Source organism: Dermochelys coriacea, chromosome 1 (assembly GCF_009764565.3).
Source record: "Dermochelys coriacea isolate rDerCor1 chromosome 1, rDerCor1.pri.v4, whole genome shotgun sequence".
In the NCBI taxonomy this organism is placed as follows: domain Eukaryota; kingdom Metazoa; phylum Chordata; order Testudines; family Dermochelyidae; genus Dermochelys; species Dermochelys coriacea.
Window position 1 is genome coordinate 260113925 of NC_050068.2, and position 25049 is coordinate 260138973.

Sequence of the window (25049 nt, forward strand, 5' to 3'; positions counted from 1 at the left end):
GCAACTCGGCAGAACTGGCAATGCCCCCGGTTCTGCTTCAGGGGGAGCATGGGGAGGGGTACTATCTCCAATGCCTTTCTCCTGTCCTGGTGAGGCCGGCTTCTCTATGCCTTTCCCTTGTTCCCTCTAATCAGCAGGGTCCTGGAGAAGATAAAGACAGACAAGGTCCGGGTCCTCCTGATTGCCTCGGCGTGGCCCAGGCAGCATTGGTACGGGACCCTCACGGGCCTGGTGGTAGCTCCGCCGTGGCCATTGCTGCTCCGCCTGGACCTGCTCTCTCAGGACCAGGGCCACCTCCTCTACCCCAACCTGGCAGCTCTTCACTTCATGGTATGGCTGCTCAGTGAATAGGTGGAGAGGAAAGGACGTGCTCAGAGCAGGTTCAGCACATCCTCCTCAAAAGTAGATGGCCCTCCACTTGCCGCGCTTATTTGGTGAAATGGTCCTGGTTTTCTAGGTGGGCGGTGGACCAGGGTGTCTCCCCAGTGGCTACCCTAATCCAGCTTATCCTTGATTACCTCCTCCACCTGAGGGCCCAGGCCTGGCGTCCTCATCAGTCAAGGTGCACCTGGCAGCCATATTGGCCTTCCATCCGTCGGTGCAAGGGCACACAGTATTTTCCTATGCTATGATTGGCTGGTTCCTTAAGGGTTTGGACTTTCTTTTTCCGTATTCTAGACCCCCGGTCCCACAGTGGGACCTAAACTGGTGTTGGCTCGTCTCATGGGGCCCCCGTTTGAACCACTGGCCACATGCTCCTGGTCTCACCTCTCGTGGAAGGTGGCCTTCCTGGTTGCAATCACATTGGCCAGGTGAGTCTCAGAGCTCAGGGCCCTGACCTCTGAGCCGCTGTACACAGTCTTTCATAAAGACAAAGTCCAGCTCCGCCCACACCCCGTGTTCCTCCCAAACTCCGACTACCACATGGGTCAGGACATTTTTCTACAGGTCCTCTGCCCCAAGCCTCATGTGTCCAGTGAGGAACGCCGTCTCCACACGCTCAATGTGCAATGTGCTCTGGCTTTCTACCTCGAGCGGACCAAGCCGTTCAGAAAGTCCTCGCAGCTGTTTGTCGCCTCGGCTGAGCCTGTGAGGGACCAGCTGATTTCCACTCAGCGGCTTTCCAATTGAATCACTTTGTGCATCTGTTCCTGTTATGAGCTGGTGGGTGTCCCCCCGCCACCCATTGTGAGGGCACACTTGTCTTGGGCGCAGGCCTTGTCGGCTGCCTTCATGGCCCACGTCCCCATCCAGGACATTTGTAGGGCCACCATGTGGTCTTCGGTTCACACGTTCACCTCGCACTATGCGATCGTCTCCCAAACCAGGGATGATGCCGGGTTCGGCAGAGCTGTCCTCCGTCCTGGGAACTTGTGAACTCCTACCCACCTCCAACAGATATAGCTTGGAATCACCTGTTGTGGAATACCCATGAGCAATCACTCGAAGAAGCAAAGACAGTTACCTTTTCTGTAACTGGTGTTCTTTGAGATGTGTCACTCATCTCTATTTCACATCCCACCCTCCTTCCCCTCTGTCGGAGTTGTCTGGCAAGAAGGAACTGAGGGTGGGGAGGGCGTGCAGCTCCCCTTATACCGCGCCAGGCAGGCGCCACTCCAGGGGTCCCGGGGGGCGCTCCCCTCTACGGGTACTGCTAAGGGAAAAACTTCCGGCATCGGTGCACATGACGAGCATGCACACCTATTGTGGAATAGACCTGAGCAACACATCTCGAAGAACGCCAGTTATGGAAAAGGTAACTGTCTTATCCTCACTGTGGCCTCTGGGTGTTACCATAATATAAATAATAAATACTATTAATAATACCTTCCTGAAGTGAGATTTATTAAACTATTGACTGATCTGCCCAGGGTACTGATGGAGACCCCATCACCTAAGTTGTCTAAAAGTGACTGAGACAAAGAATTGTGAAGTCCTGAATTGGATATGGGATGGAGATTGGACTACGTGTGACCAAATTTCCATCTGTAATTTCTATGATTTTCCAGTTACTGTTCAGTTACTTTGATGTAATTTACAAATATGACCAGACTAGAGAAATCTCTCTATTACATTTATAAGGTACATATCACCCTGATATCTGAGTACTGATACATGGGGCTGGTCTTATGATCCCACAGGGAGTCACCCCAGTAAGATTTCTGCATAGTTGCCAATTTAGATCTGGGGGGAGAAATCCCCTATATGGACAGGTCATCTGATACACTACAGGTGTTCTTGCACCTCCTTCTGAAGCATCTAGTATTGGTCCCAGTCAGAGAGAGAATATCGGACTAGATGAACCCTAGGGTCTTATCCAGGCTAGCAATTCCTTTGTTCAAGTAAGGAAGTGTGTGGTGGGGGTGGGGGGAGTCAAGACCAAACAGCTGCTCTCCGTCATCCCAGCTCCATCATCTGATCATTAAGGGGAGGCTCCAAATGAAATCAGCTTCCCCCAGCATAAAGGTGGACTACATTGTTTCACAGATCTGCTTAATCCTAGCAGGGAGAGAGGGTTCACTGCTGTGGGAATCTGAATCAGATAGTTTCATGGAGTTGGAAAGAAATCCAGATTCAGGATAGACAAACTAGTTCTGAGACAAGAAAAAGTGGCCCGAACCATGACATCCACCCCCCCACCACCCCATTCACATCTGACTGCTTCCTTCCCCCTCCCCTACTTGGGCCCCAACACTCCATACTTAGGAAAAGTTCCATTTAAGTGTTTTTCCCCAATGCTCATGCGTAAGACTTGTGCATTCTCTGGGCTGGCAATCCTGTGTGGGAGACAGAGAAAACAGGCTTCTGTGCTGGGGAGGTTTCTGATACTTTCTGCTTCTGGCTAGGCAGGAGATGGTGTGAATCAGTGTTCCCTCTAATTTTTCCAACCCATGTGCTGAATTAATTTTGTTATGTGCACCAATATGGAGGTGATGTGTCACACATCACCTTCATATTGGTGCACATTAGAAAATTCATGTGGTGGGAGTGGGGCCGAGGGGTTTGGAGTGTGGGAGGGGGCTCAGGGCTGGGGCAGAGGGTTGGAGTGTGGGGGCTGAGGGCTCCATCTGGGGGTGTGGGCTCTGGGGCGGGGCCGGGGATGAGGAGATCAAGGCTGAGTCAGAGGGTTGGGGTGGGCGGGGGAGGGGTCAGGGCTTCAGCTGGAGGCTCTGGGGTGGGCCCGGGGGATGAGGGGTTTGGAGTGCAGGCTGCTCCAGGGCTGCGATGGGGAGAGAGGACTCCCCCAGCTTTCTCTCCCCGCAGCAGCACCTCGGCTTCGGGGGAGAGGTGCCTCTCCCTGGCGCAGCAGGTCCAGGCTGAGGCTGAGTTGGGGCCCTAGGAGAGGTGCCTCTCCCATGACCGTGGCAGGTCCAGTCCAGGCTAGGTTATGGCCAGGGGAAGGGTGCCTCTCCCACGGCTGCGGCAGGTCCAGGCCAGGCTGGGTTGGGTTGGGGTTGGGTTGGGTCCAGGGCTGGGGAAGAGGAATCTCTCCCTGCTGCAGCCCTGAGCGCCTGCACGGCACTTAATAGGTGGCCGTGCAGCTTAGAGGTAACTTAGGTGTGAATTGCAGACCTTTCCTCATGGCTTTGTCAGTTTTACTGACTCTGGAAAGAGCCAGGAAGCCTGGAAATGACTCAAGAAGGAAAGTGGAACCATGTTTTTGTTAAACCTCAAAAAAAGTAGTGGGGAAAGAACAGTGGGCTGCTATTTATTTGATCCAAAGCAGTTTTCTACAACCCTGTGTAAACCAGTTGGTTGTGGTTATTTGTGTGGGAGCAGCCGGAAGGAGAGTGATTGGCTTCCTTTCAGCCTCCCCCCTCCTTCAAGATTACCCTTCCTCTGCCAGAGAGAAGCTCCCTCCTCCACCCCCCTACACACACTCTGCCCCAGCCATCAGCTGTGTCCGCTATCAGTCATAGTTAAGCTGAAAACACATGATGGTATTGCTAGTCCCAGATGTGTTGGAAACTCTCTTGAGGATGGGGGCCTCTAGCCCCACCAACAGCGCCTTGGGCTCAATGCTAATGGTTCTTTTCACTCTGGCTAATCATCTGTCTCTCCAGAAATAGCTGCAATGCAGGGTCTGTCTTTGCTCTAGGAGTGTGTTGCCTCAGGCCTCATGGATCCAGCTGGCTCCTCTCCCTCCCTTTATCTCCTTTTTTTTAATTTTTCCACTTCATCTTTAATCTTTCTTTGTATCACTCTTTATCTTCCTTTCTGTCCTCTCTCTTTTCTCTCCTATTCCTTTACCATCTCTCCTTCTTCCTTTTTTTGGCAGAATGGAACTGTTTTGTTTTTTCCTCTTTCCTTTTCTCCCTTTATCTCACAATTCCTATTCCCTCCCACCTCACCCCCACCTTTCCCTTCCTCCATTCCTGCCCCTCTCTCTGGGAAGAATGCTTGGGAGGTGATTGATGGCCCATTAGAAAAAGATTAACAGGTGTGGACTTGACTAGAGAAACAGATGTCAGGGAAGGGAGGAGGGCTGGAGAGAACAGGTGACCTTTTCCTTAGGAGAGATGCAAGCATGACTTTTAAAATATCAGTTGCACCCTACAAGACAGTGAGAGAGCGGATGTGTGGACAGCACAGAGCAGGCTAATCCACCATTATGCCGTGTCGTCTTTTTACATTCTTCATCCGCATTGACATAATCATTTGATTCATGCTGAAATTGGCGTCTCTGTTTAGCATATGGGCATCTCATTCCCTGCTATGTCATTACTGCCTGGCTTTCAGGTTATCTTCATCTCTCTCCTCCCCGTGCTCTCTCTTTCTCTCTCTCCCTAGTTTTTCAGGACCCGTTTTGTTATTCAAATGTAATTATGGATGGAAATTGAGCCTCCCCGCCTTTTATTTTGATTTTAGAGAAACCAGCAGGGTATAAAATTCTGTGGCATGGGGAGAGCCTTCAATTTCCCCTTTCCCCAGCCAGAATGAAATCAAAGCCAGGTCCTAGTGAAGAAGGGGAAAGGTAGAGGTGCTGAGGAGAGAAAGGGTTGAGTGAAAAAGTGGTTTTGGTCAGCATGTGTCAAATACGGTACAGGCACATGGATGGTTGGGGGTGGGGGGTTGGCTTTAGGAACTGAAATGGAAGTTCAGTTAGAAAAGGATATGGAGGGTACAGTTGTGACGGGCTGGACCCCCTGGGATGTCAGCTGGTGTGCCGGGACACCACTGAGTCAGACTGTTCTGCCAGCCTGGGCCCCCTTTTACCTGGTCTTGCTGGGCTAGGCTCCCCAGCCTTTCCCAGCCAAGCACACAGGCAGGGCCACATCCAGCTGCACAGAGAGACAGTCTGCTCTGAGAAGGCTCAGTTTAAAGGGCTTGCCACAGCACCCAGATGTCCACCCCTCGCCCCTGCCTTGAGTACAAACTTAAAATTATATGAAATTCACCTCTTCCCTCAATGTGGAGGAGGGTATGCACAACTCCTCACCCCGCCCCCAGTTAGAAATCACATAAACTGGATTATAAACCAGAAATAAATGTATTAACTTTAATAGGTGTATTTTAAATAGTTAAGGAGGTAGCAGACAGAACAAGGCAGATTACTAAGAAAATAAAAAAGAGCATGTAAACTAAGCTTAATACACTAAAGAAACTGGTTACATGTAAATTCTCCCTAAATGTGGTTCTAATCTTCACAGGCCAGATACCCTTCCAGCCTGAGTCCAGTTCTTTCTTTCCCCCAGTTCAGTCTTAGTTGTTTCCAGCAACCATCTTGGGTGAGGTAGCAGGGGAGAACTGACTACCTGGATTATCTCATTCCCCACCCTTAAATAGGATTTGCATAAAGCATGAGTCCTTTGTTTCCCAGTTTGACACCCCTGCATCCCCCCCCCCGCTTCTTGTGGAAAAATACAGAATTCAAGCTGGGTTCCAGTATCAGGTGACATGGTCACATGACTCTGTAGGGCCCCTGTAGCTGTTCTTCACAGGCTGACCAACAGGTTCCCAGGAAGACTAAGCTCTTTTACAGTCCATTGTCACTTGCTGATGGGCCATCAGCACTGTCCAGGTTTTCATTGTTGTACCTCAAGTGTTAGCAGGGAGCATCACCCAAAGTAACATAGTTGAAATATAGATACGTAGTCAATATTCCTAGCTTCAGATACAGAAATGATACAAGCATACAAATTGGATAATCACATTCAGTAAATGATAACCTTTCTAATGATATCTTACATGAGCCATCGTGCATAAAGTATATCTCAGTTATGTCATATTCATATCATAAGCATATTTTTTATAAAGAATGTGCTTTGGGGTGGGCGACTGGCTTCAATAACTGGAATGAGAGCTCAGTTAGAAAAGGACATGGAGGGTATGGTGACTTGGGAGCACGCTCCAGTTCATTAATTTACTTGGGAAAAGAACAATCAGAGTTGGATTCTTGTGCCTCCTGGAGTGGACTCTAGGTGCAGCCCATGGGAGGAGGCAGGAGGGAAAGAACCAGAACTGTATTACTCTGTGTGTGTGTGTGTGTGTGTGTGTGTGTGTGTGAGCACCCCTCCCCCCAATGTACTGCTGGTACAACCTGTGGGGAAGGGAGGAGACCCCATTATTTTCTTAATTTAAGCACCTTTCCTTTAAAAGGACAGTAACCCTGCCCTTGTCATCATCAATAAAAAAGGTGAGTCAATGAGTCTCCTCCGCACAGGGCCCCATGGGGCAGTGCACACTTCAGTGGAGAACGTTTGCTTAGGCCTGGATGCAGTCCCCGTCTCCATTCCTGATGGGCTCCCCTGCCTGTCCTCTCTTGTGAATGCGGCTGCCCCCTAGTGGTTAGAATGTATTAGGCTTGCTCATGTCAGTTCCCTCTAGGATTGGACTACGGGAGCTGCTCCTTTAGGGATGGAAGGGACAGGAGCGTGGGGGGAATCAGACTTCAGCTATGTAATCCTATCCTGGGCAGCTTGTACTGTCCTGTACACGAGGAGTCTGACTTTCCTTTCACGTTGGTGACACTTTTGTTGCTTGTCATGCCATTAAAGTCTCATTGAAGTATGTGCGACAGAGCAAAAGAGAAAGAGAGAGTCTGCCCCCTACTGACAGGAATGTGTCAGACATTGTTATGTTTATTTCCATTCCCCTTGCTGGCTAACCTAGTGGCGTTCCAATTCAGCCAGTGAGGGGAGCCAGTATACTCTCACACATATAAATGAGACCATCATAATCAACTGGGGGGAGGGCTCCTCCTCCGCTTCACAACACCCACCCCCCCCCCAGCCGTCCCTTTCTGAGAGAGGATGGAAAGAATATGTCATCAATGGTGTCATCACAGCCCCCAGCCATATAAACATCCACTTCATCATTGCTGAGCAAACGGGCTGGACCACTTCCCAGCCTTGTCAGAGGGGCCTCCAAGAACTGAGCACAGCAAAGAAATATCCATTAATTCTGAAAACAAAAGGAGGAGTAATTGAATTTGTTCAGGCTTGTTCAAGTGATTGAGTCATTAAAGCTCTCTCTTTCTCTCTATCACACACACACCACCCTTTGGCTGGAAGAAGCTGAGTTACCTGTGGCAAAAGGTGTCACGGATTCAGTAGATGCAAATATCCTGGCCTGGACCAGTTATTTCCTTTTACTGACATATTTGCCCTGTTTGGTTTCTTGGGAATTTCTCCCATTGTCTCGCCAGTTTCCTCTTTCTTCCTCATTGTCCATTTCCCTCTGTTTCTTATTTCCTCTTGTTCTCTCTGTCCCTTGTTGTTAGACATTAACAGGCTACTCCTCATTGCTGATGTGTTATTCATGCACTCTGATATTCCCCTGGGTAATTACTTAGACCACTGCAAAGAGGAAGGTATGAGAAAAGATTGCCAGAGCAGGCCCAGCAAATGAATTCTGGCAAGGAAAAGGATGGGGGGAGGGGAGAGAGGAGAATGGGGTAGAAAAGAGAGAAAACAGGGGACCAAAGGACAGATGTGTGGAAAGAGAAAGGAAAGGGGGCAGGGAGAAGGTTGGGAGGTAGGGTTGGGAGCTTGCTGGGGAGGGACTGTGTAAACACAAAGGAGAAAGAGAACACTGAGGTCTGGTCTACATAAGAAAATTAGGTCGTCATAACTACATCACTGAGGAGTGTGGAAAAATCCACACCCTTGAGCCGTTTAGTTAAGCTGACTTAAGTCCCCCAGCACTAGATGGATAGAAAAATTCTTCTGTCAAGCTAGCTGCTGCCTCTCAGGGAGGTAGAGTTCCTACGTGAAGGGAAAAGCCCTCCCATCAGCATAGGTAGTGTCTACACTGAGGTGACACAGCAACACAGCTGTGTCACTGTTGCATTTTAAGTATAGAAAAGCCCAAAGATGGCACCATTGGTCCCCTCTGTAATCAGCTCTACCATCGTTCCCATTTCCTGCATGACTCCCATCCATGCACAACCGTGTGTCATACAAGAACAGTATCCTTTAATTTCTGAGGTGACATTTTCAGATCTTGCCCGATTCTGATCCTTGCTTTTGCTGCTCCTGCAGCCAGAAGAACTGACCAACATCTTGGAGATCAGCAATGTTGTGTTCACCAGCATGTTTGCCCTGGAGATGATCCTGAAACTTGCCGCCTTTGGCCTCTTTGATTACCTCCGCAATCCCTACAACATCTTCGACAGCATCATTGTCATCATCAGGTGACGACCCCAAAATAGGGAGCCCAGGCTGGGGATACTGAGGTGCAGATACAGAGAGGCAGATCAGTGCCTGAACTGGGTTGCTGTGCCATACATGCTTCAGCTTTTTAATCAGTTACAATCTGAGGGAAAGCATGTTTAATGCACAAGGCAAAGAATCAGGAGCTCTAGATTTTATTTCCAGCTCGAACACTGACTCACTGACCTTGGGCAAGTCACATAACCTTTCTGTGCCTCCGTTTCCCCCTCTGTAAAATGGGGATAATAATAGTTATCTACCTCAGAAGTTTGTGAGGCTTAATTAATTGGGGCATGTAAAGCATTTTGAGATACTTGGATGAAACATGCTGTAGAAGTGCAAAGTATTATAAAGGAGCTTTCCCCTGTAGGTCCTTATGATACAGCATTTGAACACGCCCAAGTAGCTGAGCAGCACTTCAGTTTTCCCCAGCAAGAAATGCAGTTTTACAGACATATACATACAAAATGTACACTGCATACACGCATCTGATTCAGATTCTCTTTTACACCCAGATTTTTTTGAACACACATGCACACCCTACCAACACACACTTGAATTCACACAGAATTCTCTCTTTTACACTCTCTCGGTTCACACAGATTCTCTCTTTTACACACACAGACGCTGCATTGGTGAAAGAGTTCTCTCTCCTTCTCTCACTACCTCTGTCCTGTTTTTCTAACGCTCTCTTTCTTTGTCCCTTTTCGTCTGCGTCTCTCCTTGTCCAACTTTCTCTCTCCTCCTTTGTCTCTCTGGGCCACAGCATCTGGGAGATCATTGGCCAGTCAGATGGGGGGCTGTCAGTGCTGAGAACTTTCCGTCTCTTGCGGGTGCTGAAGCTCGTACGTTTCATGCCTGCTCTGCGACGCCAGCTGGTAGTGCTGATGAAGACCATGGACAATGTGGCCACTTTCTGTATGCTCCTTATGCTCTTCATCTTTATCTTCAGGTGAGGAGGTGTTGTCTTTAGAGCAATTTGAGGAGGCATTGCAGGGCATATACAAACCCTGGCGCCAATCTCTTTGTGACTCATCCTGCCCATGTCTTTACTTTAGACATCAAGAGGAACTTGGTTAGTTCTCAGAGACAGATCCTCAGCTGGTGTAAATTGACTGTATCAGCTGAGGATCTGGCCCTCAGGTGTTCACAAGTAGAGGCTTGGTGGGGGTGGAGAAACTTTGCCAGCCAGGGAGTATGCTGATCTGGGTTTCCATTAGAAAGGGCGAATTCTGTCAGTGACCTGTTGTTCACTGCAGGGAACAGTCTGACTCCTCCCTTTCCCCCTCACTAATTATTACAGAAGTGTGGTGTGGAGCACCTGGCAGTATTTCACAGCACACCATGCAGATAAGCTAGAAGTGGGTGGAAACAGGCAATGGAACAAGAGAGAATGGTGGAGGTAGCGGCCATGGGGGCAGAACTGGATGGAGTAGCCAGAAGCTGGGAGTCTTGATGCTTATGGTGGTGCAGGGGGAAGGAGAGGGTGCATGAGGAGATACAGGCTGATCAGTGTTTTGCACTTATTCACCGGTAGGTCTTGATGGGTTAGCTAAATTTTTATATCCCTTACTCTGGTGACAAGTGGCAGCAGGTTGGATTGTGAAAGAAAAAAGGGGAACTGCTCTAACAAGCTCATTTTGGTGGCAGAGATATTTAAATTGGACACCGTCTCCTCTTCCCCACCCAACAGCATCCTGGGAATGCACATCTTTGGGTGCAAATTCAGCCTCCGGACAGACACCGGAGACACAGTGCCTGACCGGAAGAATTTTGACTCGCTGCTCTGGGCCATCGTCACTGTGTTCCAGGTGAGTCAGCACAGCTTCCATGGGCAGGCCAGACAATGAGATTGGAGGGGGATCTCAAAATGAATTGGATCAAGAATTAGTTGTAGGTTTGTACAATTGAATGTTACACTCATTCCTGATGACACAAAAACCAATCCACAAGGCTCCAGCATGTGATCCTGAGAGAAGAGCGAGAGAAACATGCTGTATAATCAAGCAGCTGACATCTTTGCGACCTCCAAGGAGCATTTAGAAAGGTCATAGCTGTTGGGGCAACTCCTGTGTTTAATGTCACCGTAGCGTGCACACTGTGCTTGTGTGTGTTTGTCTCTTCCCATTCGCCTGAGGTCTCTTGAGCTATTGCCATGGAGACTACGTGAGAGATGGACCATGTTCACTGATGGCAGTCATTAGGCACCTGGGATGGGATGTTGTGAGAATATGGGGGAGCCTCACTCTGCAATAGGCATGTGGTGGTTAGATGTTTTTCCTCTCACTGCTCATTAATGCAGCCTTCTTCCTCTATAATCCCTTTCACTCTCACTTTGCTCCAGGGGGCTCACGCAGCCTCTCTTCTGTCTTGCAGATCCTGACCCAGGAGGACTGGAACGTTGTGCTGTATAATGGCATGGCCTCCACCTCACCATGGGCATCCCTTTACTTTGTGGCCCTCATGACCTTTGGCAACTATGTCCTCTTCAATCTACTGGTGGCTATCCTGGTGGAGGGCTTCCAGGCTGAGGTGAGTTGCCCCTCCATGGAGGTGAGATGCAGATGAGGGAGACAGCCTAAGGGGAAGACACTCCTTCCTGGGGGTGTCAAACCACTGATATAGAGGAGGGAGTTAACACCTCATCTTATGCACCCTGCAAAGGTGACTCAGTCCCCCTCCATTGGCCAGGAGTTCAGCAATTAAGCACTTGCAGACCACACAGGGATTCCTCTATCATCTGTAGTAATGGACAATCAGAGGGAACAGAATCCCTTCCCCTGGGGGGCTCATGAGTCACAGACCTTTGCACTGATTTTTCTATTCCAGGGTGATGCCAACCGGTCGTACTCGGACGAAGATCAGAGTTCATCAAACATGGAGGACTTTGACAAGTTCCAGGACAGCCAGGATGTCTCAGGTCAGTAGATCCTCCCACCTCATTTGCTCTTGTCCTACCAGCAGCTGGGTAAAAAATGTAAATGTGCAAATCTCCGTAACATCTCATTCCTCTTTCCAAGGTGGGCCAGAAGGCTTTGGCCCTGACTAAAGCACTTTCATGGCAATGCAGTTTTATGCAGTTTTGTTTGTTTTAAAGTCTGTTTGCAATGTCACTTGCAAAAATTAGAGCTATGGCAAAATTCTGTAATGCTGTAGCTAAGGCAAATGTGATCCTTGGATAGCGAAGCAGGTCGGAGATATTGCATCAAGTAGGAGCAGGGAGGCGTTACTACATCTGCATACAGCATTGGTGAGACCATTGCTGGAATTCTGTGTCCAGTTCTGGTGTCTACACTTAAATTGGAAAGGATTCAGAGAAGAGCTACAAGAATGATATGAGGTCTAGAAAACTTGCCTCATAATGAGAAAGGAAGTAATCTAAATGAATTAATTTATCCAAGAGAAGGTTAAGAGGTGACTTGATCATGATCTACAAGTACCTACAGGGGGAAAAGATTTCTCATGGTAAATGGCTCTTTAATCTAGCAGAAAAGGGCATAATGAGATCCAATGGGTGGAAGCTGAAGCTGTGGACAAATTCAGACTAGAAATAAGGGGCACATTTCTAACAGTGAGGATAATTAGTCCTTAGCATAGGCGCCGACTGCATGGGTGCTCCGGGGCTGGAGCACCCACCAGGCAGAGGGGAAGTCGGCGCCTATGACGGCCTGTGTTATACAGGAGGTCAGACTAGGCCATCAGAATGGTCCCTTCTGGCCTTAATATCTATGAATGTAATAGAAAAGAGCAGCCTATTTATTATTAAGAATATTTTGATTTCTTCTTTCTCCCATCTGTGCCTCTCCCTGGCACCCCGCAGGAGCAAATTAAAGCTGGTTTGCTGGATCCTTAGGATCTGTGAGCAGTGAGGGGGCCCAGTGCAACAGTGAGTCAGTGAGAATTCAAAGCAGACTGGGAGGAGGAGTGTGTGCATGGGAATTTGGAGAAAGATAAAGGATTTCCAAGGCGGCCACAAAGTTTTGGTGGATCTGGGCTCCAATAAGTCTCAATCTGCCCCTCAGTATCTCAGCCCAACAAACTGATCTGAGAAAAACAGGGAACATGCCTAAAATATTCAATGGCTGCTGGTCTCACAGTTGTAGCATTTGTTTCAGATGTGTGGATGACTGCCCACTAGTTCTAGCAAGTGGGGACACTGTCTCCCTCATGTGCTCCCAGGCAAGAGCCTTGTGGCGTGAGTCTGCAGGGAGAGCTATCTGATTGGCTCGCCACTGGCTTTGCCTGACCTTAAGCAGAGCTCTCTTGTAGGCACACTCCCTGCTCTGGGTCCATTAGAGCGAAGGAGGCTGAGCAAGTGGACTCAGCTAAGTAAAAGCTGTTGTGTGAAACATCCTTCCCCCTCCAAAGCCAGAAGAGAGGGAATGCAGAAGGGAAAGGAATGTCTTCTTCTCTCTTTCTCTCTCTGTGTTTTTCTGCTCAGATCCCAGGCTCTGTGCAATTCCCATGACCCCAAATGGACACCTTGACCCCAGCCTACCTTCTTCCAACCAGCCAGTGGCAGCTGGTGGGGTCACAAGTTCTGCCCGGAATTCCCTGCAGCCAGACCAGATCCTCATTGCCTTGGGTTCCAGGAAGAGCAGTGTGATGTCACTGGGGAGAGTGACCTACGACCAGAGGTCACTGGTGAGTGAGTAGAACCGTGAGTAACATACTTCTTCTGAAACCCAGGGGATCCATTATCTCAATGCCATCATCTTGGAATTCCATTGGGGGTTCTACCCCTACTGGAAACTTACTAACAGAAGCTTGTTGCCTGTCCCCATTTAGCCTGAGGTGGTCGCCATTTCCAGTTTCTCGATCCATATTCCACTATGACTGGGTGTAGGATTCAACTGCCTTGTTATCTCCTTTGGAGTCTTCCCTCCAGAATGAAATGTGCATTGACCTCTTAGCCCTCCACCGCAGTTCTGGAGCACAGAGCTTGGAATTATGGTGCCCTGCCTCCTCAGTAACATAAAAAACACATGGAGAGCTTCTGCCATAAGGAAAGGATGGTTAATATCAGACCTAATAGGTCCTCTACCTGGAGAAGTTTCTGGAGCCCTTAGTTCAGGTGAAAAGCAAAACCTTGACCTGCAGCACCCTTTCCTGTCCTAGGCCTGCCACCCGTGTCTATTCCTCCAGACTACCATCACTCACAGTTCTGCCAGTGCACTTCGATCCTGTCCTCTAGCACCCCTGTTAGTTCAGTGCTTGGGCACTTCAACCACCAACACACACAGCTTTACTGGCACCTCAATCCTGATGTGCAGCATACCCTGCTATCCCAGTCCTTTTTTCTCCTGAGCAGAGATGGCTGCGGGTAACAATTGGTGTTGAGATTTGGTGATGTGGAAGACTAGGCTGAGACCCTCAAACCCATATCTCTTGCTTTTTCCTCTCATTTGGATTGTAAGCTCTTTGAGGCAAAGACTATGGGCTGGATTTATCCATCACCCTGTTCCCTGTGCACCAATGCAAAGCAAGTGCAAAAAGCTACCAACCTGATTTTGTAGGGCTTTAACCCCACTGTCCATTGGTGTAAATGACTAAACAAGCCCTTTGCTTTCTAACTTACCTTATGTGTAAAGTTATGTATACCTTATGTGTAAAAGCACATGTACCTTATGTGAAAGGTACACAGCTGGGGCTATAAAATAAATGTGACAGTGGCCAATTAAGAATTATTAATTAATAATAATAATAATTAATTTGATGCCAGATTTATAGAGGTCACCTTTGAGTTCACAAAATGCCTCTCCTGGAGGGGTGGGAGAGCAGGGCTTTGTAATCTTGTATTAGGAGATTTAGGGGCCCCAGAGGTTAGTCTTTGATCTAACCTTCTGAGGCCCCATCTTCCCCGTGACCCGAGTCACTGAATCCCTGTCTCCCTCTCTTACAGTCCAGCTCTCGCAGTTCTCACTATGGTGCATGGGGCCGCAGCGGGGCCTGGGGGAGCCGCCGCTCCAGCTGGAACAGCCTGGCTCGGAGACACAGCCTAAAACAGAAGTCTCCATCTGCCGAGCATGAATCTCTGCTGTCTGGGGAAAGGCACAGGGTGGCGGATGGAGAACGAGACGGGATGGGAAGGGCCCCTCATCACCGGCGGACGCTCTCGCTGGACACCAAAGATTCCTGTGACCTGGTGGAGCTGATGTCATCAGTCCCATCCAGTCACAGGGCAGCACGGAAGGTGGGTGTGGCTCTGGGCACCAGCGAGCACCAGGACTGCAATGGCAAAATGCCCAATATCGCTAAGGAGATTTTTCCAAAGATGGACGACCGCAAGGAACATGGAGAGGACGAGGAAGAGATAGACTATGTGAGTACAGGGGGCTTCACCAAAGGAGCACCAAGGGCTTACAAGGGGGACAGCAATCACAAAAGATGGGAGGTGAGTTGTGCCAGCCTGGGAGACATCCGTGCTCAAGGCAAGATCAGATCATAGAATCCCTATGGGCTAGCCTGAGGTCTCTCGGAGCCTCAAGCAGAAGAAGACCAGAGTGCTGCTTCTTAGCCAGCCTCCAAGGCTCTGGTTCCCAAAACTGAAGAGATTATTGTGACACTCCAGTGGGGTCAGGGACAGTGGAGATTTTAGCAGATGTTTTCACTGTATAAAATGACATCACTAGGACCTCACTTAGGAGGAAAGATGCCAGTAGATGCCCATTCTGCCTTAGGCTCATTGGCTAGGCTGTGGACGCAGTACTCTGTTTCCACTGTCCCTGAGGTTCATGGGCAGTGCTGGTACAAAGATCCAGAATGCAATGGGCAGCGTCAGTGTCAGCGTTCCACAGCAGAGTACAGACTAGCATCAGGTTCAGTTTTAAGGAGTCAGAAGTGAAGCTTGATACTCTTTCTTCTGGGAGGAAAACAGGCTTATGGAATAGCAGCCCCAATGAATTTTCCACCCACCTCATCGCTCCCCCTGTGACTATGACATCAGCTCATATGTCCTCATGTGGGGTCGGGGCAGAGAGGGTAGAGAGAGGAGGATCTGGGGAGGCAATGTATCCAAGTTACTGGTATGTTAGGTTTAAAGAAAAAGGACGGAATGGACTTCTCAGTGAAGTGGGGAGGTGGCCATTGACAACCCATTCCCTTGTGTCCTGCAGAGCCTGTGTTTCCGCATCCGGAAGATGATGGACGTATACAAGCCAGACTGGTGTGAGATACGGGAGGATTGGTCCATCTACCTCTTCTCTCCACAAAACAGGTTCATCCCAATTTTGTTGGTGGAGGGGTGGTTTAGTATAATCCTGTTGCAGCAGCCACGTACATGGGTTGGATGCTGAGCCTGCAGCTTTAAACTTTCAAAGATGGGAACGATTTTGTTGCTTCCAGTCACAGCCTCTCCACCCAACTCTTGTTTGGTCCCTGAGGTGAGGGAAGAGAAGGGGAATCCTGAAAAACTACTGTTGTTTTCCTTCTGGGGAATGCTCCATTTTTCTTCAGTGTAACTTAAGGCAAGGCAGAGAATACTAATTCTGACCAAAAAAGATGATGAATGTATTCTTAACTTATCTGTGCCATTGGCAATGTCTCTGGTGGCACAAGAGTGGCCCGCATTGCATTAGAGGCCACGAAGTTGACTTATTAGCAATCCAATCACACTTTGTTTGGGCAAAGTTAGTATTCTCTGCACTTACCAAAATAAATATTAGAAGAACTCCTCCTTCCACCAAGAGGAAACAGTGTTTATCACCAACCATCAGCATGCTACACCACAGGGTAACAGCTCATGGAGACAAGAGGGTTTCATCATAACTGCTGGAAGATTAATCTTGGCTGCACGTGCTGATCTCCTACCTATTGTACTGGTTATGGCGGCTGTTAGAGAAGCTGGAGGGCAATAGAACTAGTCATTTATTTTCATGGCAGTTATTCCTCATCAGCTGGCAGCACAAGGGAGTTTGATGCATAGAACACTCTGGTAATCCTAGCACAGACAAATGTATCCGATGAAGTGAGCTGTAGCTCACGAAAGCTTATGCTCTAATAAATTTGTTAGTCTCTAAGGTGCCACAAGTACTCCTTTTCTTTTTGCGAATACAGACTAACACGGCTGCTACTCTGAAATATCATGATAGGAAATTTTAAGTTAGGGGAGAGGGGGTAGGTTAAAGATTGTGACTCATCATCACCCTGTGAGAGCAGAGCTTAGAGAGGAAGGGTGGTGCGGTGCTTTGGGCATTTCTCTGGGGCTTGGGAGACTGAGGTTCAATTCCTTGCTCCACCACAGATTTCCTCTGTGACTTTGGGTAAGTCACTTAGCCTCCCTGTGCCTTAGCTCCCCATCTGTAAAATGGGGATAACAGCTCTGCCCTACCTCACAGGGGTGTTGTGAGGAGAAAGAAATAAAAGTATTGAGGTGATGGGGGGCATATAAACAACTAGGATAGACAGACAGTGCTTCGGGGATAAGGTCCTTACAAATGCAGATGATTTCTCAGGAGGAGCTCTTTAGAGAATTATTATTACTTGCATTGAGGTTAGCCCAGGCATGGAGCAGGACCCTGTTGTGCTAGGTGCTGTACAAACACCAAACAAAAAGACAGTTCCTCCCTGAACAAATATGTCTCCTTTCCAGTCTGATAATGTGCACAACAGGGCAGCTGATTTTACGCTAGAGAATGTTACAATTCAGGCAGAACTCTCTCACTCCATCTCCCGCCATACCCAATTTAATTTCACCCCAGGCACATGTGTCCTTTTGGAACTCTCTTGCAGGTTCCGCATCCTCTGCCAAACCATCATTGCTCACAAGCTCTTTGACTATGTTGTTCTGGCCTTCATCTTCCTGAACTGCATCACCATTGCCCTGGAGAGACCGCAAATTGAACATCGGAGCACGGTGAGCAAACTTGCACCCTCAACCTTTTTTGGCTGAACACAAGCCCTGGACAGGTGTGGTGGACAAAGTTCATTAATTTTCTGGGCATTGCATAGGCTCTGGATAAGCCCCAGTGCTGGAGAATAACCCCCATCCCCCAAACACACACACACCCCTCCATGATTTCTCTGTATGGAATAAGAGGCCTGCTTGCCTCCCTTTCAAGGCCTTAAAATAGTATAATCCTTCTTTCTCAGGAGTAGCTTCCTATATCATGGAAGGCAGAAGGGTCCTCCAGGCCCTCATGGTTGGGAGGTGGCTTGCCAATGGGAGTCAAATAGCTAGAGACCGTGAAACTAAAAGAGGGTGGTAACCTTGCTATGTAGCAGGATGCCCATGGGAATGGCATGCTAGGATTCAAGTGTGCTGTTTCTCCATTGGCTTTGAATGTGGATCTGAGAGCCATGGTTGGGGAGAGGCTGGTGTGCTTCAGTGGGTGAATATATTCTCGGTTCTCCTCAATTCATTCTTAACGGAGGTCACAGCTGAAATGGCTTTTTGAGTGTCTCTGCTGAGTCCACATCGCCAAACGACACCACAGTTAGGTGAAGTCTGGGCTCAGGAGAGGTCCAAGAGTGGGGTGACAGGGCTGGGCTGCCAGTCAGCATTGTGTTGCATTGCCAGGTGATGAAAGTCTCCATAGCTGGATTAGCAGCAGATGCTGCAGATCACAATTACAGTGCATTAGCAGAGCTGTGTGGGAGTTGCAAGACTGGAGTAGCAGGGAACACTGAAGGTCAGGACTGAGGTGCATTAGCTGAGCCGGGCGGGATGAAGGTTGTTCAGCATGTGCCCTTGGCCGTAGCCAGTGCTCTCACTCCCACCTTCACAAGACAGTGAAATTTGTCAAGTTCATAACAAAGGATTTAGTAAACTCACACAAGTGTGGAAATGTCTCTCAGTGTTTGAGGGGCTTTTTTCTGTACTTTCTAGGAGAGGATCTTTCTGACCGTATCCAACTACATTTTCACAGCAATCTTCGTAGCTGAGATGACACTAAAGGTAAGTCACCTGGAGACAGTCGCCTTTTCCCATGTGTCATGGGCCCAACACATCTGCCTTCTACTCGTCATCTTTCCTCAGTCCATCCATCCTTTCAATCTTCCAAGGAGTCCACCCACTCCTCATGAGCTCTGTCATGGGAGGGGCATGTCCAACCATTGGGTTTGAATCTCATTTTCAAATTTGGATGCATGAAATTATACACCTTTTAGACATCTAAACAAGGGGCCTGGTTTTCAGAGGTGATGAGCATTCACAGATTCCACTGACTTCGGTAGCATCTGCTGGTGTTCAGCATCTCTGAAAAGCAAACCACTTATTTAAGTGTCTGAATATGGATTTAGGTGCTTAATTTTACATACTCAAGTTTGAAAAAATTGGATTAAGTGATTTACATAAAGTCACCAGAAGAGCATGGATGAGAGCCCCTGTCTTCTGACTGCCTGCACCTTGTCTTATCCTCTGTACATCACCATCTCCCTCCAGTGTGGTAGTGCTCGGGGGAGTGGAGGAGATATTGGTTGAGAGGTGAGAGGAGTTTATCAAGGCTTTGGTGGGTCTTTATTGTTTTTTCTAGAACATTTGCACTCCAGCATTTGATTTCTGTGCCTTCACTTTTACTTAACAGACTCAAAAAGAAAAGGAGTACTTGTGGCACCTTAGAGACTAACAAATTTATTAGAGCATAAGCTTTCGTGAGCTACAGCTCACTTCATCGGATGCATTTGGTGGAATGCATCCGATGAAGTGAGCTGTAGCTCACGAAAGCTTATGCTCTAATAAATTTGTTAGTCTCTAAGGTGCCACAAGTACTCCTTTTCTTTTTGAGAATACAGACTAACACAGCTGCTACTCTGAAACTTAACAGACTGTGGGTCTTTTCTAAGAAAGCAGATGAGTGTCATGGAAGGGTGAAAGACGGGTCATCATTGCTTCTTCACCTGTTGCTATCGAGTTATTAACTACCTTCCCTCTGGATGGTGGAGAGTTTAACTCCCCATGCTCTCCCCCTTCCTCTCCTGTAGGTGGTCTCTCTAGGCCTATATTTTGGGGAGCAGGCCTATCTCCGCAGCAGCTGGAACATCCTAGATGGCTTCTTGGTCTTTGTGTCCCTCATTGACATTGTGGTCTCAGTGGCCTCTGCTGGAGGAGCTAAAATTCTGGGGGTGCTCCGGGTTCTCCGACTGCTGCGCACTTTACGTCCTCTCAGGTGAGAACCCCATGGGCAAATTCCTAGTCTTCCATCCTCTCCCTCACTGTGTCCCTTCCTCTATCCACCCAGGAATGGCTCCCACACAGTGCCAAAATTAGAACATGCTTTATAGAGAGAGAGCATTGGCCAAGACCCCTAGGTTAACCCCCCCCCCCCACACACACACACACCTTAGTGTCCTGTTGGGCTGTGCATCAGAAAAGGGCTGATGGAACATCCTACTAGGGACGAGAATGTTGTGTAGTGTCCTCTCCACAGGGATGTTTCTCTTAACTGTGCAGCTTCTCCTCCAGCCTCTAAGATAGTCACTGCAATATCCTCATTAGGTAACGCGCCCAAGTCCTGCTGTGAGGAACTCAAACCCACAGCGTTCAGGCCTAGGGGAGAGCACGCTCTCCACTGGATGATAGCTGCACCGTGATATCTGGGGTGCTGCTGTGGTCTGATTCTGAAAACACAGGGGAAGAAAGAATTCTGCCATCTCTCTGTGTCACCCCCTCACACTCCGTCCCTTTCAGGGTCATCAGCCGTGCCCCAGGCCTGAAGCTGGTGGTGGAGACACTCATCTCATCCCTCAAACCCATTGGGAACATTGTCCTCATTTGCTGTGCCTTCTTCATCATCTTTGGCATCCTGGGTGTGCAGGTAGGGTTGTTGTTGTCTATCAAGCACCCATAACATGCTCGGCACTGTACTGCCATGTAGGAAGCATAATGCAGACACAGTTAAGCAGATGGAGTTGTGGCGGGGGGCGCGGGGAGTGAGGAAGTGGGCCAGGCATTCCAGGACACCTGCCTGATGCTCTGCCCTGCTCTGTCCTCCTCTGTGTAGTTTTCATCATAATGATCTTTAAGCCTTTGGCAGTGGCAGGTAGGGTCAGTGCTGAGGTCTTTCAACAGTAGAGATTGATATTCAGATCACGATGTTAGCAGAGCTGTAGAGAAGGCCCAGGAGTGGAGTAGCAGCTGGGCGTGCTGCAGGTCATGACTGTGATGCACTGACAGAGCAGTGTCAGTTGGGGCAGCCACACAGGGGCCTGTGCGATGCCTAGCTCTAGGCAGTTCTTTCTCTCCCCTTCATTCCAAGCGCTAAATCCACACACAATGTAGTGTGTGTCGGGGGGGCAGGGGGAGGGAAGCAAACAGGGGGGAAGTTAATCCTCCCTATTTTAGGCTTGTGCTGCAGAGGAGTGCTGGAGTGGGTGTTACTTCCATCTCAGAGAATGTGCTATACTTAGTCTGTTTGCAGACTGTTCTGATGAGCCTGTACAAATGCGCAATCCAGTATCCTCCATATGGAAAAGGAGCCTGGGGCAGAAGAACCGCATCAGTGTCCCTTTTATTTAAAAGTATCGGAGAAGCAGGCGATATTTTTCTGGGTCTTTGCTCTCACAAGAGATCTTTTACTCTTCGGTACACCTCGCAGCCATCTGAGGGAGTGGATGGCTCTGGGGGATTGGGCAGGGGATGTTTCATATCTAGGTCATTGGTTCCAATCCAGCCCCAGCAGGCCACCACATGGCTGTCAGAGTGGGAGGACTTTCAGTCACTGCTGACCCAGGGCAAGATTATAATCAGTGACGGAGAAGCAAAAGGCTCCACGTGCGTCCGCTCCTAATCTGAGGAGCTTCCTATTGTTCTTTGTCCCCTGACACTGAGGAAGTCTGAGTGAGACTCACTGACCAAGTTTCTTCCATCTTATAGCTCTTCAAGGGGAAGTTCTACCACTGCCTTGGGGTTGACATCCGTAACATCACCAACAGGTCTGACTGTATGGCCGCCAATTACAAGTGGGTACACCAAAAGTACAACTTTGACAACCTTGGACAGGTATGTGCAGGACCCTCCAAGCCCCCTCCTCTCACATGAACCTGGGCTGTGCTTTGCCCCTTTGGGTGTCTCCTGCCAAAGCCACACTCACTCATTTCGAGGGAAGGGTGAAGTGTTCCAGAACACACTCTGAGCCAGAGGAGGTAGTCATGTAAATGGGGGGTGGGGGGGGAGGCTGGTTAGACATGGGTGTCCAGGTTAAAGCAGAGTAACTCGTATAAGGATGCAGCTTCCATGCTGAAGGGGCGGAAAGGGGGATGTAACAGCTCAAGCAACTCACATGAGTGTAAGCTAAAGGCAGGGGATGGGGGGCGGGGGGCTGCGTTTCCTTACACTCTCCTAGGAGTGCCTCTTCTTGCTAGCTCCTGACCTCCCTCAACATGTAACACCCGGTTCCTGACCCATGCTTAGGGGTGAATCCTGCCTTCATTTGCACAGGTGCACCTTCCATTGGCATTGCATGTAAATGATTGCAGCTTTGAGCCCTTACGGCCTGATTCTCTGAGCAGGGCATGACTCAAGGGTAACTCGCTGACGTCAGTGCAGTTAAAAAACAGTGAAAGAAGAATCAGGCCCTTCATAAGCAACTTACACCCCCGTTTGCATCGCTGGGGAGTTGGGCCAATGGTGTCTGTGCAATCTGCGTGTCTGCAGTCCCCTTAGGCTCCACCAAGGAAATGTCTGCAGGATTGGCAGAATCCTCCCTTCCTCTCTGCAGCCTCCCTACCAGTCCTGTCAGTGGAGTGCTGCCTTCTAAGGCAAGGGGCCACGCCAAGCTCTTTGGTTTCTGAGCTAAGGCCCATGCATTCAAGTAGGGAGGCTTCCTCAAAGGCAGGGGTGGCTGGTGGGTGTTTTCTGATTATGTTGGCCAGATCTGCCACGGCTCTTGTAGATTTTGCCATGTCTCTAGCCTTTATATATTTTCACAGTCAAGCAGCAGGCCTGTCGTCCTGAGGTTTTCTGTGTTTTAATTCATCTGCCTGATGCAATTGTTGCCGAGTTCATTTGTCCCTGGGGAGGGGAAACCTTTTACTCTGGTGCTTCCACAGGGCAGACTTGAATAATGGTCCCTCTCTGCTGGCAGCTCCCCTCCCTCTCCTATCTGTTAGTAATTATGCGGATGACAAGTGCTTTGAGGATGACTCCTTGAGTTTTAATTATGTTTTGTGCCTAAAAACTTAAAACCTGAACCATCCCCACCCTACCGCACACAGATGCTCTGTGTCTGATATGTTTCTCTTGTGTTCCAGGCCCTGATGTCCCTCTTCGTTCTGGCCTCCAAAGATGGTTGGGTCAATATTATGTATAATGGACTAGATGCTGTGGCTGTTGACCAGCAGGTATAGAGACTTCCTTCCAAACTGATCATGCCATCTAGACCTCCTTCAGGCAGGAAGGTGGAAGCATGCTGTATCAGCCAGCTTTTGGTACTTCTACTCCACCCAATAGCATTTTATAGCATTGCTCTGACCCTGTCCCATCTGCGAGCCCCTTCTCTTCACTTTCGTTATTACTGGTGGGTCAGGGCCATGGTTCTGTGTACACAGGGAGGCGTGTTTGGAAGTGATTAGCCTGGCAGGCACGCATTGTAGCCCTGTCCTTTATTCAGCTGGGGAAGTTATGCAGGCTGGGTCCTTATTATCCTGTGATATCTTTGAAGCAGCTGTCACCCATGTCTTTCTCAACATGGTTGTCATCCACCAGATTTACAGTTGGTTCCTCTAATTGCTTATAAGCTGGGATTCTCTGTCTCTGCAACTAAGTCCCAATGGTATCCAAAACTCACATTGACTTGAGTAATGCAGGGTCAGGCCCCTGGCAAAGGCTGCAGCGACAGAGGACTGAATGGCCGTGGGGATACTATCCTTACCCTCTCTTCTCAGGACTAGAAGTGCTGTTGGTCTTTTAAAACCCTCAGTGGTGAGAAACCTAGAAACAGTCATGAGAAACCTTTCTATTTGATCCTGACTGATGCCTGCTTTCAGGCATCCCTCACGTTTCAGGGGTTCCCCCATTGCACCTTAGAGGTGCGATTTACTTACCCTCATCCCAGCACACCTTTTCTTCAGGTATCTTTAGTGTCTGTCATATTCTCTGATGTTTTAATTGTCCATTTGATCTGTTGTGATTATATTGGAATTGTAGGTGCAGCATCCTGAGTGCTTTATTATTATTATTATTATTACAAACTTGTCCTTGACTTCCAGACACCCAGTCTATTTGTTGCTCCTACCCTCATTTTCATACTCCTTTCCCAACCAGCCAATCACAATCTGTTGATCTCTCTCACTTTTACAATCCTGCCACTTCCAGCCAATCAGAACTTGCTGCTCTCCTTCATTTTCGTAATCCCACCTCTGACCCCCCGTCGGCCAATCACAGCCCTTCTTTTCTTTTCTTTCCAGCCAGTGACCAACAACAACCCCTGGATGCTCCTTTACTTCATCTCATTCCTCCTCATCGTCAGCTTCTTCGTTCTCAACATGTTTGTGGGGGTGGTGGTGGAGAACTTCCACAAGTGCCGGCAGCATCAGGAGGCAGAGGAGGCACGCCGGCGGGAGGAGAAGCGCCTGAGGCGCCTGGAGAAGAAGCGCAGGAGTAAGGCACGGCCTAAGGGTTTGGTTGGTTCGTAGGCCAAGGTTTTCTGAGAAAAACCTCCCCCTCCTCCCCGTCCCTTCCTCCTCCTCCCCCCTTCCTCCTCTTCCTACTCCTCCCTGTCCCTTCCTCCTCCTCCCCCCTTCCTCCTCTTCCTACTCCTCCCCCTCCCTTCCTCCTCCTTCCCCTCCTCCTCTTCCTACTCCTCCCCCCTTCTCCTCCCCCTCTTTCCCCTCCTCCTCCTCTCCTCCCCCTACTCCTCTTCCCCCTCCCCCTACTCCTCTTCCCCCTCCTTCTCCTTCTCCTCTTCCTACTCCTCCTCCTCCCTTCCTCCTCCTTCCCCTCCTCCTCTTCCTACTCCTCCCCCTTCTCCTCCCCCTCTTTCCCCTCCTCCTCCTCTCCTCCCCCCTCCCCCTACTCCTCTTCCCCCTCCCCCTACTCCTCTTCCCCCTCCTTCTCCTTCTCCTCTTCCTACTCCTCCTCCTCCTCTTCCTACTCCTCCCCCTCCTCTTCTTCCTCCTCCCCGTCCCTTCCTCCTCCTCCCCCCTTCCTCCTCTTCCTACTCCTCCCTGTCCCTTCCTCCTCCTCCCCCTCCCTTCCTCCTCCTTCCCCTCCTCCTCTTCCTACTCCTCCCCCCCTCTCCTCCCCCTCTTTCCCCTCCTCCTCCTCTCCTCCCCCCTCCTCCTCCCCCTACTCCTCTTCCCCCTCCCCCTACTCCTCTTCCTACTCCTCCTCCTCCTCCTCCCCCCTTCCTCCTCTTCCTACTCCTCCCCCTCCTCTTCTTCCTCCTCCCCGTCCCTTCCTCCTCCTCCCCCCTTCCTCCTCTTCCTACTCCTCCCTGTCCCTTCCTCCTCCTCCCCCCC

At 49.4% G+C, this 25049-nt stretch overlaps 1 protein-coding gene across 1 annotated transcript in view; it reads left to right on the top strand.

The window, feature by feature from the left end:
• The window catches only part of CACNA1I (calcium voltage-gated channel subunit alpha1 I), a 127363-nt gene that overhangs the window by 75773 nt on the left and 26541 nt on the right, over nucleotides 1-25049 (top strand). Inside the window, exons 9-23 of the mRNA XM_043501920.1 lie at nucleotides 8484-8635; nucleotides 9421-9606; nucleotides 10348-10465; nucleotides 11031-11186; nucleotides 11484-11574; nucleotides 13096-13298; nucleotides 14557-14976; nucleotides 15770-15870; nucleotides 17385-17508; nucleotides 18481-18549; nucleotides 19575-19759; nucleotides 20281-20407; nucleotides 21466-21591; nucleotides 22842-22931; nucleotides 23997-24189. Coding sequence (XP_043357855.1) covers nucleotides 8484-8635; nucleotides 9421-9606; nucleotides 10348-10465; nucleotides 11031-11186; nucleotides 11484-11574; nucleotides 13096-13298; nucleotides 14557-14976; nucleotides 15770-15870; nucleotides 17385-17508; nucleotides 18481-18549; nucleotides 19575-19759; nucleotides 20281-20407; nucleotides 21466-21591; nucleotides 22842-22931; nucleotides 23997-24189 — 2341 coding nt within the window. The remainder of the gene's footprint in view (nucleotides 1-8483; nucleotides 8636-9420; nucleotides 9607-10347; nucleotides 10466-11030; nucleotides 11187-11483; nucleotides 11575-13095; nucleotides 13299-14556; nucleotides 14977-15769; nucleotides 15871-17384; nucleotides 17509-18480; nucleotides 18550-19574; nucleotides 19760-20280; nucleotides 20408-21465; nucleotides 21592-22841; nucleotides 22932-23996; nucleotides 24190-25049) is intronic.